This window comes from Pseudorasbora parva, chromosome 9, assembly GCF_024679245.1.
Source record: "Pseudorasbora parva isolate DD20220531a chromosome 9, ASM2467924v1, whole genome shotgun sequence".
Taxonomy (NCBI): Eukaryota; Metazoa; Chordata; class Actinopteri; order Cypriniformes; family Gobionidae; genus Pseudorasbora; species Pseudorasbora parva.
The window spans coordinates 42385556-42398805 of record NC_090180.1 but is presented as its reverse complement, the minus strand read 5'-3'; the positions used below and the strand labels follow the sequence as shown (position 1 = coordinate 42398805).

General features: G+C 35.7%; 1 protein-coding gene across 4 annotated transcripts in view; it reads left to right on the top strand.

Annotated features, from left to right (window-relative positions):
* pfkpb (phosphofructokinase, platelet b) overlaps positions 1-13250 on the top strand; it is a 32784-nt gene that overhangs the window by 7731 nt on the left and 11803 nt on the right. For all 4 annotated transcript variants that reach the window (XM_067452683.1, XM_067452682.1, XM_067452684.1 and 1 more), the window contains 13 exons: positions 4330-4407; positions 4847-5036; positions 5154-5319; positions 6456-6500; positions 6586-6694; positions 7866-7961; positions 8899-8991; positions 9085-9210; positions 10008-10072; positions 10209-10278; positions 11423-11569; positions 12482-12552; positions 12655-12742. In XM_067452683.1, the coding sequence (XP_067308784.1) occupies positions 4330-4407; positions 4847-5036; positions 5154-5319; positions 6456-6500; positions 6586-6694; positions 7866-7961; positions 8899-8991; positions 9085-9210; positions 10008-10072; positions 10209-10278; positions 11423-11569; positions 12482-12552; positions 12655-12742 (1344 nt within the window). The remainder of the gene's footprint in view (positions 1-4329; positions 4408-4846; positions 5037-5153; positions 5320-6455; positions 6501-6585; positions 6695-7865; positions 7962-8898; positions 8992-9084; positions 9211-10007; positions 10073-10208; positions 10279-11422; positions 11570-12481; positions 12553-12654; positions 12743-13250) is intronic.

The window sequence follows — 13250 nt, the reverse complement described above, 5'->3', positions numbered from 1 at the left end:
ATTGTTTAACATTCACTGCTCATCACTCTATATTACTTTATCTGGACAAACTCAGTATCATCAGAAAGATTAAAGACTCCAGCTTCGATATTTGAACACTGTTTATGATAAACTTGGGTTGCAGCTAGTGACATTCATTTTTTAATTTATGTCAGGAGTGCATTATAATCGCATTATAATCGATCCGTTATGAACGATATTTTGAATAGATTTTCACACGCACGTTCATTCTCTCTCGTCTGCACTGGTTCATTTGTGTTCACAGAGATCGCAAAGAACAGCTTTCAGTTTAGCTCTTAATTCAAAAGTCCTCATATTTGGAGAAATATCGACATAGCACGTTTGCAAAATATTTTCGTCATACAGAATACCATTTCTATTCATTTCTCACGGAATTATTCGACATAAAAGAGTTAAAACATGCGCAGACCTCTCTCTGTGTCTCTTCTTAATGATATGCATCGGATATCAGTCATCAGGCGTTCATTCGTCCTCTCATCTGTCAGTCTTTTGATATTGCTCAACACCGCCCTCGCATGACGCGCTCGCAGCTGTCTCGGACATTTCTGGCTCTGTGAAGAACGAGTCTGTTCTACATTTCTACGCGTGAACTAAGAAGCTAATAAACACACGATAACTATGGAATAAGGTTTTTGTGTGATTGTTCATGTGATTTCGGCTATTTTTATTATTAATTAATAATAGATGTTTACATTATGACTGCTAACAGGTGTAGTGATTAGCTCCATATAAAATGATAAATATATCATATTTTAACATCGGGAGTTCGTCGTGAGATATTGCAGATGCTACGAGTCATTTAAGTTGATCATCGCATCAAATCAGCTGTACACGGCAGGACTGTTTGCACCGCGAGCCGGCCGCGATCACACAAGCTTTCGTGTTAAACACAGACACCAGAGCTTTCAATGTTGCTGCTATAGCTTCAGATACAAAAAATAAAGAAAAAATGTGCGCAAATGATTTGTTGAAAAGCAGAGAACAGGTAAATAGTTAGATAACAGGGAAATAGACCATCTACGATAGTCTAACATATTGTAATTCAAACAGCAACAGTCTAAATTACTACTCAATGGTAGGCTGAGGCTCATTTAAAAAGTATGGTATTAGACTAGCGCTACATCTACTGGACCATGTTAGGCATTTCATGTATTGCTATCTCCTGAATTAGTTAATCCGTCCCTCAATAATCATGTTAACTTTGTCTGAATCCCAAGCAATTTACTAGCGTTGCTATAGGAACGCTTCGGCTTTTGCCACCCGGAAGAACGTTTATTACTGCTGTGACGTCATGGTGAATTGTCCTATTTCCGAGTCCCGTTCAAAATATTCATGATTATTACACTATGTTAATATTTCTAGTTAATAATTGATGTTTGACACTTCCAATGATGCGTGGTTTTCTTAAGCGCAACTGCACGTGACTCAGGGGCGTAGTTTATGGGGGGATGTAACCAAATATCATTGAAATCCCTCAGTTAACCCCCTAATATTTCAACATGAAAATCACAGTAGAACAAAAGAAAAATATGTAGAATTCATTTGTTTTGAAACAATAATTTTGTTCCTAATCAAATATGAGTTTGTCATAATAAATAGGACAAAAAATACTCCCCCTCCATTGAACCGATTGGTAACGCCCAACAAATGAGTCGCACTTTCACCAAAACAACGCGAGTGGTGTTTGAATGGGAGAGCAAACGTTAGCGCCAAAAATGAGGAGAAGTGCTGCACAGCGGACTATATTTAACTGCTGGTCAGAGAGGGATGCAAAAAAAATAAAGCATGTACTGAGAATGAGGTATGAGAATATTGTTTAATAGCTAAGTACAAACCACATATTTAGCTAGCTAATCCATTGCAATGTATTTAGCTATATCAGTATAACAAGTTACCAAAGCAGCCGTCTGTTTTGCTATTTCATTTTTTAATAGTGTCTGTAATTAATGACAAAAGTATTCTCATCAGTTTTTGTTTTCTTCCTAAATTAATCTGACTTTTGAACGAATTGTGTGAATGAACGATTTAAGTGGCTCACTCATTAAAACAGTGAATCGCTGCCGTCTACTTGTGGTTTCAATACTTAATTTCTTTATTTTTATAGCTCTACTAGTTAGAATTTTATGAATAATTATACACAAACTTCATAACGTCATGAGATGTATAATCTCTTAACATGTTTTTATAACAGATTTGAGATTAATATACCAGCAGGGTAGAAAAGTCAGCAGAGGGAGAGGAGGAGCAGGTGATCAGGTAAAGAAAAAACAGCAGCTTTGTAAAGTTAGGCTAGATAGATAGATAGATAGCTAGATAGCTAGACAGATAGATAGGAGATAGAAATCCTTATATATATATATATATATATATATATATATATATATATATATATATATATATATATATATATATATATATATATATATGTGTATATATATATATATATATATATATATATATATATATATATATATATATATATATATATTCCTCATTAGTGCCTGCGCAGATCGAATGAGGATCTATGTAAATATATCTATAATTGCACCGGCTCTCTCGGATTCGACCCTTTTTGAACTCGGTCTCAACCCTCTCAGAACTCGGACTCGACCCTCTCTGAACTCGGACTCGACCCTCTCTGAACTCGGACTCAACTCGGACTCGAATGAGCTGGTCTCGACTACAACACTGCTATCAGGCTAATTGGGTATCTGTATGCTATAGTATAGTACATAAGCTAACTACAGATATTAATGCTCATTATAATTAAACAGCATTTGTCATAACATGATTTTGTAGAAATTGTAATCAGGCACTAAAGAGAGTACATATTAAAAGTAATCTGAGCCAATGGGATCACTTGGGGTCCTAACAGAGACTGATTTTGAGGGAGGACCTGATTTGTCACCACAACCAGTGTTGCCAACTATTTTCCAAGGAAAGTAGCTAAAGCCTGCCCAAAAAATCGCTAAATGTCGCTAGATGACGTCATGCGTTAATTAGCATATTAGTGACGTCATCACGCCGTCCTTGCGTTCAGCCTGTCTAACGTTTTTTCATTTAGAAAAAATATTAAAAAAATAAAGCATGTACTGAGAATTTACACTAATTTACATATTAGTGACGTCATCACGCCGTCCTTGCGTTCAGCCTGCCTAACGTTTTTTCATTTAGCCTACTATATTTTACAATAATATAATAGCCTACACCCGATTGTCCAATAAATGTTTTCATTTCCTATACCTTTTTGTCATACAATATATGATATAGTGAATTACAAAAAAAAAATTATGTGTAAAATCTGAATTGAGAAACTGGATGAACTAAAGCTCTGTGATGAGAGAGTAATATAAGTGATAAGCACAAGAGATGGAACTCATCATAACTAATTTATTTAAATATAAAACAAAAGAAGCATATAACATTAAGTGAGAAATCGATGGCAACCTTGTGTGCTCATGTGTAGCTCGCTCATTCACGTCTGTCAGCTGCTGTCTGTGCGCGTGCAGCTCCCCTCAGCCATTCACTGAAGGGCAGACGCAGAGAGAGGTGTGTGTGACGGCAGCATAGGACGGCAGAGGGGAGAAATGTTTGTCCAAAAAATCGCTAGTTTTGTCGCTAGTTGCTTTTTTGAAAAAAAGTCGCTAGAGGGGTCTGAAAAGCCGCTAAATATAGCAACAAAGTCGCCAAGTTGGCAACACTGACCACAACGGCTTCTCGAACAAGAAATAATGTAAGGCGGGACTTGATTTTGTCCATTTGAAATGGATTGGATCGTTGGATGGTTGTGGTTTTCTTTTGTTCAATCTCATTCGAGTGACAGGTTGTCACGCCCTCATGCTGGTAAACACATCATCAGAGAAGAGAAGAGCTGTCGCTGTAAGAGGGGGCAGAGGTTATTTTGAGGCCACATGAATTTAAAATATAATGATGTGCACGGATAAATCATTTATAGTAAATACTGCAATATTCCATTAAAAAAACTACAATTGTCCATTTAGATTGCATGGTGAATTTAACTATGCTGCAATGTAGTGGTTAAGACTGAGGACGGGTAACCAGAAGGTTACTCTGTGTGCTCTGATCAAGACTTTAATAACCCTATGTAACCCCCGTTGTCATTTCATGCCGGCATCTATGGCATTTGTTTTGCAGTGATACATTCCAATAAGCAGCATTGTTTATGTGGATCTCAAATGACATATGAAAGCTTGTGACATATAAAGGGTGAATGTTTTGCCTTGGTAGAAAGGATAATGAATTCAGCTTATTTATGTTGTCACAATAAATGTTTTTTTCCCCCCTCAGGGCTACCAGGGCATGGTGGACGGTGGTGACAACATCAAAGAGGCATCATGGGAAAGTGTTTCCAGTATGTTACAAGTGGTAAGCAAACTTCTGTATTAAATTAAAAGCTAAAATAGCACACAAAATAGAGCGAACATAGGGAAGATACATTGCAGGGTTGTTGTGTAGAGCTCCAAGATTCTGGATGAATTGAGAATCATGTTTTTTATTTATTTTTTTTTACAATAGAGGTCATGATTCTCCCAAGGGGAAAACAGCACATCACTGTTTTTAATGTCGCATTATATTGTGTGACTTTCAAATGTGGAACAGATTTGAATTTTTGACATGTGATCATACTTATCAATGGTTAATATACATCTAGTTCATCTCTAGTTTCTCATAATGAATTCTGCATGTATATAGTATGCATACAGTGCAAATATACAAATCTGTATGCATCAAATACTGCTTGCAATCAACAGCTTCATTACCTTCCATTTCTGTTGTGTTAATGTCACTGTGTGTGTGTGTGCAGGGTGGCACTGTGATCGGCAGCGCCCGTTGTAAGGATTTCCGTACCCATGAAGGACGCTTACGTGCTGCTCTAAACCTGGTGCAGCGTGGCATCACTAACTTGTGTGTGATTGGTGGAGATGGCAGTTTGACCGGAGCTAATCTCTTCAGGGAGGAGTGGAGTGGACTGTTGGATGAGCTTGTCCAGTCAGGTAACAGAGTAGGAGAGGCTTATACATGCGATGAAGATTTGTCATTTGTAACTGTATTGAATAATTTAATACCTGCGTATATTTCTCTGTATCTATGAGTTGTTTCTCTCTCCTCAGGTCAAATCAGTGAAGAGGATGCCCAAACTCATTCTACGCTGCATATCGTAGGGATGGTTGGCTCGATAGACAATGATTTCTGCGGGACAGATATGACCATTGGCACTGACTCAGCACTGCACAGGATCATAGAGGTGGTGGACGCCATAATGACCACTGCACAAAGGTATATGCTAACAATTACAATAAAAATATCCCGGTTATTTTAATTAATTCATTTTTAAAACAGTATAGCATAGCATGGAGCCCCAAAACCCCTCACCCCCACATGGACCCTGGCAGCTTAAATACAAAATAAAATTTTGTTGCTGTTGGGGCGGAAACCTTATGTCCATACTATCAAGAAATGGGGGGCATTTTTTAAACAATTAAAAAAACTGTGTTGTCAAAGTTCATATTGTGGCTTTATTTATGGTCAGACAATTGCTTGTGACATTATATCATTAACATTCTACCAAAATCGAGCTTGAATGGTGTTACAAGGTTTTTGACCAGTAAATGTTAGACATGCATGTTTCATCTGTTTAGAACCGCAGTAAGTGCATCGAATTACTCTCACAGATTTTATTCAGTGATTTGTGACACTTCTCCATTCCTCAAATACATAAAACATTAGCCTTATTATTTATATATTTATATATATATATATATATATATATATATATATAGATAGATAGATAGATAGATAGAGATATAGAGATATTTTATATATTTATTTACCTTTTTGCATTCTAAACTGTGTACCACACGTCATTCATGATTGAAGAGGGGCAGAGTTATGACTGACAGTTTGAGGATCCAATGGTGTTATTAGTCAAGTTTTAGTCACAAGTTATAATGAATGATTCAAGCTAATGAATTAAAAAACATAGATAGACGTTAGGGGTGACAATTAGTAATGGTTTATGAAAAAAATTGGAATTAATTTTCTGAATGATATTTAAAATTTTATTTTAAGCTTATATAGTTATACAAGTAAAGTGTTTTCTCATTATAGTGAAATAATATTAATAATAATAATAAATAAAATAAAACATTCTCCTCATTGTAATTGCTCCCAACCGCCCACCCACATGCGAGCATAAGCATGTGCCTGGAATGCCTATGTATAAATCTGACCGTGACGCTAGCAATGCCAAGGTCATGGGATTGTTGAACTGATAAAATAAAAACCTTAAATGCAAGTCATGTCTGTCTGGCAAATGCATAAAAGTAAATATACTTTGAATATCAAATATTAAGACATGGTTTTGAACCCTTCACAGCCTCTCAGGTTTATTATTCATATTGTGTGTCTTTTAGCCATCAGAGGACCTTTGTGCTGGAGGTCATGGGTAGACACTGCGGGTAAGACCCTCGACTGAAAAACACTCAAAAGAGAAACGTGTTATACTTTAAATCAGCATCAAACCAAGTATCTATGTGTGTGTAGGTATCTAGCATTAGTCAGTGCTCTTGCGTGTGGAGCCGACTGGGTGCTGATTCCAGAAATGCCTCCCAAAGATGGCTGGGAGGAACAGATGTGTCACAAACTATCAGAGGTAACACACACACACACACAGAAACATACAGCAGTTGATGTGTAGCGTGACCAAACTTTACATAACTGTTTTTAATGTTGCATTATATTGTGCATGGAGCTTTGCCATCGAGCAAGCTGAGGAAATAATTAACATTTATTCATTGAGCATGTGCTATTATTCAAAACGACTTACAAATTACTTACATCAAACACTATTTGTCATCAGAGCCAACAATATTTGCAGAAATGTGCAAGTGTGTGTGAGGGAGATTAGCACAAGCTAGAGAAAAAGTGAAATGCAGAAATGTAGAGAAAGACGCTTTTATCTGTTATCTGGTTAACAGATCGTTTTATCTGTTATCTCGACTAATGCATGAATGGTTTATGATGTTATTTGTGTTTTTACTTATTTTTTTGTTGTTTGTTTGTATTTGAATAGGTAAAGAGATGAGAATTCATCACTAAATGTCTTTCAATAAAACTTAATTGACAAAAATTTTTAGAGGGAGAAATATATATTGTATTGAATTAAAAGAATTATATTAGATATAAGAGAATTATATTAGATATTAGAGAATTATATTATATTATTCAATTTGAATAAATATTATAAATATTAATTCATAGATTATGTTGCTGTCACTAATTGATCTTTTGTTTTTGTGCCAGAAAAATGCTTCTCTTTTTAACTGAATCCTATAATCTAATATTTAGATGATTTAATAGCTTATTGCTTCAATGTACTTAGCTATTATTATTTTTTTAGTTTAGTAGCTTGTAGTGTAGCAAGCCACTTTTCCCTAAAGAATAACTTGATAGTACTAGTACTAAAAATAGCTTGTGGTTTAGCTTGCTATATTTTCAACAAGCATCCATGCACATGCATATAAACACATTCACACAACACAATCATCCATACATGCCAATACACACACACACACACACACACACACACACACACACACACACACACACACACACACAGCTTGTTTCAGTCCTCCAGTGTTTGTCCTGCAGAGCCGTTTGCGAGGTTCTCGTCTTAATATAATCATAGTGGCCGAGGGAGCCACAGACAGACATGGAAACCCTATCAGCTCTAATGTGGTGAAGGACGTGAGTATCTGCTCCCTGTACTCACTAGTGTGTATGTATGTACGGATGTGTGCGTGCTTGCTTTTCTTCCCTTGTAGAATCGTGCTGATAAGAAACGGCTTAATATCATCATAGTAGCTGAAGGTGCAATAGATCAAAACAACAAGCCCATAACCACAGACCTTATAAAGGACGTGAGTAATGCACAGCTACAGCACATGCATGCTAATGAGCCTATACATCACTGCTTTTCTCCTCTTACACTTAGTAAATACTAAGTACTTCAGATATTATACTTTCTTTGTTCTAACTTTGTAATAATAAATACATGTTTTGGATTTGAGCTTTTGTGTAAGTATCCGTTGTATGTGTTTCCATGTGATTCTTCCCTTTATTTAGTACACTGATTGTAACAGTTGTCATCAGTGTGTCATTTGCTTTTAAGCCTTTGTCTAAGTCTAAGTCACACATATTTCTCTTACAACATGCATGTCTGTGGTTATGTTCGCTGAGCTTGCCATTAGAAAAAACCCTTCAGAAATGTTGCTTTTTTCATGCATGCATGTTTTCATTTTCCAAGTTTAGTCTCACATTAATAATAAATCCAGTTACACTACGGTTCAAAAGATTTTTTTTTTTAAATACATTGATGCTTTTATTCAACAAGGATGCATTGAATTGATCAAATGTGACAGTATAGACATTTATAATGTTACAAAAAAGCTGTTTTGAACTTTGTAATCCTCAAAGAATCCTAAAAAATATATCCGTTTCCACAAAAATATTATGCATCACAACTGTTTTTAACATTGATAATATTAAGTAATGTTTCATGAGCAGTAAATCAGTATATTATAATGGTTTCTGAAGGATCATCTGACACTGGAGTAATGATGCTGAAGATTCAGCTTTGCATCACAGGAATAAATTGCATTTTAAAATATATTAAGTCAGAAAAAAGTTATTTAAAATTGCTAAAGTTAAAGTTTTGTTTCAAAAACATAAAAAAAATCATTTGAACAGTAGTCTGTGTCTGTCTTTAAACTTTTTCCTTCATGATCTCGCTGGATGTGTTTTGAGAAACATCTGTTTTTCAGTTGAAGTGAAGATTGTGTTGACTCTCTACTGCAGCTGGTTGTGCGCTGTTTGGGCTTTGACACGCGGGTCACCATTCTGGGTCACGTCCAGAGAGGAGGAACACCCTCTGCCTTTGACCGCATTTTGGTATGGTCCTGTACTGACTGTATTTTATTGAATTAGACATAACACACTTTAACATGTTGTATTCACTCTCTTTAGTTCTCTATCTCTCCGTAGGCGAGTCGTATGGGAGTAGAAGCAGTGTTGGCCCTGTTAGAAGCGTCTCCTGGTACTCCAGCGTGTGTCGTGTCTCTGTGTGGGAACCAGGCTGTCAGGGTGCCTCTGATGGAGTGCGTTCAGATGGTGAGAAAGTTACTCAACTAATGACAGGTTTTTGGGCACTATTTTAACAACCCAAGGACATTGTCTAAAGCGCAATGTGCACTCACAGCATGCAATAAACCAATCAGAGTCTCATCACAGGTGCGCTCGTGCAATAGCAGATTCGCTATTTACATGGCGCAATTTGCAAGCGGAAATACTGAATGCTTCTCCTTCTATTTTTCATATTTTAAAATGTTTGTTTGCTGCTCCGCATGCAAACCCTGTGTGTGTAATAAGCAGTGTACGTGCTTTGTGCACCCGCCTATAGGCGCTTATCACTAACGCAATAAAATAAATAATGCAAAAAATACTGCACTATTGACTTTAGACCAGGTTATGCACACTGCAAAAAAACTTTTCTTACTTAGTATTTTTGTCTTGTTTCTAGCCAAAATTTGTAACAATTCTTACTTTAAGCATTGCCCCAGGTATATGATAGGGCTCTTAAAGTTTATGGCAAAGTTAATTACATCTGGGAGCTTTGGTCTAGCGGTTAGTGGACAACGTGCTCAACTTCCTGTTTTCTGTCCTCTTTTCACATCTGCATCAGTAAAAGAGGTTAGAGGTTTATTTTTGAGAAATAAAATAAAATTGCAATGTTTTACTTTATCGCTGTATACTGGCAGCGTGGTCCATATGAACAATATTAACAGCCAATCCTGAATCTTGGTTTAGTTTAATCAATAGAGTATTTGTAGTTCAGTAGAGTGCTATGTAGTTTAATGCTCTGTTTGGGAGTTTTGGAGATGACGGTTTGAATGTTTTTCATACTGCAGACGCAGGAGGTCCAGAAGGCCATGGATGAAAAGAGATTTGAGGATGCCGTAAAACTACGTGGCAGGTAAAACACAAAAATCATAATTTTACTAAACAGTGCGTAAACATATATTTTTCGACATTGACATCTGCTCTGTAATCATAACAGGAAATGTCTGATTGGCTTTTAGAACTTTTTTTCCTCCTTTTTTGTATTTTAGGAGTTTTGAAAACAACCTGAATACTTACGAACTTCTGTCGAACCACAAAATTAATACTGAATATCCAAATGTAAGTCAGTCATAATGCGAAAAAGACATTTTGCACAACATGTTTGGTCTGATTTAACCACTTTCAGTGACACTGACGGCTCAACATATTTATTTATTTTCTTTTGTGGGGATGAGGATGGAACGCAGGAAGGCCATTGTCATGTATATACTGTACATGGACTATAGAATAGAATAGAATATGGAATACAATAGAATATATAATAGAATAGAATATGGAATACAATAGAATATATAATAGAATAGAATATAGAATAGAATAGAATATAGAATACAATAGAATATAGAATAGAATAGTCAGTGCTTTGTCCCCTGATTAGGTTTCTGAACATTCCTATTTATGTTTTACACAAGCATTTGAATTATTAATTTATATGAAATATACCACTGTTCAAACATTTTTTGGGGTCGTTGTTACCTTGTGCTCATCAGGGCTGCGTTTATTTGATTATACAGTTAAATATAGTAAAGCAGCAATAGTTTGGGAATTATTTATTTGTTTATTACAATTCTCTCTCTCTCTCTCTCTCTCTCTCTCTCTCTCTCTCTCTCTCTCTCTCTATATATATATATATATATATATATATATATAAGAAACATTTATTATTATTATTATCAATGTTGAAACATACAATTTCAATATTCTTTGCTGAATATACACTGATGCTGAACAGCATTTAATGGAAATACTAATCTTTATTAACATTATAAATTTTGTTCCTGTTACTTTTAATCAATTTAAGGCATCCTTACTGAATAAAAGTATTAATTTCTCATAAAAAGACAAAACTAACTGACCTCAAAGCTTTGAAAGGCAGTGTATTAGTTGTTTGAGAGTTTAGGGATCTCGGTCAGTTGAAATCACATCGGCATGAGGCTTCCACAGATAACTTAACAAAACATGCACTCTATAGAATAGATTTGTATATACTAACATAGTCTGTTTGTATCAGTTTTGCATCAAATTATATTATTGACTAATTATTGACTGTATTGTTCTATAAACACATGTGCATGTCTTATGTGGTCTGTGCAATAGCAGGGAGCAGGTACTTTGAGCTCATCTTAAAAAAGCAGGCCTGACTTTTAAATGGTTTTGTGTTTCATTATGTTTATGGTGCGTGATGCTCTTTTCTCTTCTCTAGAGTTCATTTAATGTGGCCGTATTGAATGTGGGCGCTCCTGCGGCTGGCATGAATGCAGCCGTGCGGTCGGCCATCAGGGTCGGGATCACAGAAGGCCACACTATGTTTGCTGTTAGTGACGGATTTGAGGGTTTCTATAAGGGACAGGTAACAAAACACAAACTAAAAGACCTTTATGTATAATAGCTGTATCTTTAAATATGGACACTTTTTTATGTTGAGGATGATTCATCATTTATTTTTGGAACTTTCCAAATGCTTATGTTGATAATATTTTATTGGTTTACTCTTCTCCCAGAGCTACACTTTTTCAAAATATTATAGAATAAAAAAGAAAAAAGTAGTCTAATCTAAATGAAGAGTGAAATGAATGTAAAGGTAAATTATTTATACACAATGTTTGCGCATTACATTGTTGTGGCATCATTTTGATCACATCCAACAATTTTGCCATTCAGAAAGTTACAAAGTTACCAAAGTAACCCCCCCATGATATTTTGACCTATTCATTTGGCAAAACATCTGTTGGCTACCTAGTCTGTAAAACACTGTGAGACTGGATATAGACTTGAGCATGTGACTCTGTCCCTTGCCAAATGAGATAAACATTCATGATTACAGTAAGCCCATTATTCCCTCCCACAATCCTCTGCTGCATTGTGCTCTGTGCCACATTTAAACTAGTGTAGCATTTCAGATCCACTCTATACTGCTCGCCTAATTCAGAGGAAATGGTGCCAATGCTGCGTGCATGTTTTCACTTTAAATTCCATTTAAATGCAAGTTTGAGGATTTTCGTGTTTGTTTTTTCCCCAAATCTCCCTTAAATGTGATTGGATGTGTTTCCAATGGTTTCACAAGGTTTCTTTGTGTAATGAATGAATGCTTTATATCTCAGATGTATATTATGAGAAAGAAAAAAGAACATTAAGCTTGATGACAGTATTGAGTATCAGTGATCATATTCCTTTTCAGCATAGCACAGTTTATAAAGAGATCAAAAATGTAAAAGTCAAGCAAAGGTCCAGAGTCCTATATTAACTTGGATTTGTTCTGCAGATAAAAGAAATTAAGTGGGGTGATGTTGGGGGCTGGACAGGCCAGGGCGGGTCCCTGCTAGGCACAAAAAGGTTAGATTATATTCCTAAGGACCCATTGTCAATAAAAAGGCACTGATACGCCTTTATGCACTGAATAAGATGCTTTCTAATATCCTGAAATATCTCTTTCAGAACTCTTCCTGCAAAACACATTGATAAAATTGCAGAACAAATGAGGATTCACAACATTAACGCTTTACTGGTTATTGGAGGATTTGAGGTACGTAATGTAATATTTACAGTATTTATTGACATTTTTGTACATATTTTGCCATGTATTAATAAGTAAAATAATATTTTGATTCTCTTATTTTAAAGTTTCTACTGAAAATCAATTTCTCCTTGCCCCAATGTCATTCATTATTCATCATTTTCCATAATCAGTTTCTGAGAATCATGTTGATATTTGAAATCACCAAAACAAACAGGCCCCTACCCAAAAGGATCACAGCCCTATCTTGATAGCCCCGCCCCCAAATTCACGAACACTTCAACACAGACACCTCCCCTCAATGAGTGGACATTGAGTCCGATCTACTTTCAACAGTGTTTCTTATAACTCGCTAACTGCACCTTTAAAGGATGTCATGATGATATCATATCACTGTTTTATAGTATCTAAAAACCAGTAATTTACAGTGGTTTTATTGCTACCAGATATTATTTAGTTTGTAACAAAATATAATTTTATTTAATCATTGAGGCACAACACCTGTTTGTTTTGAGAT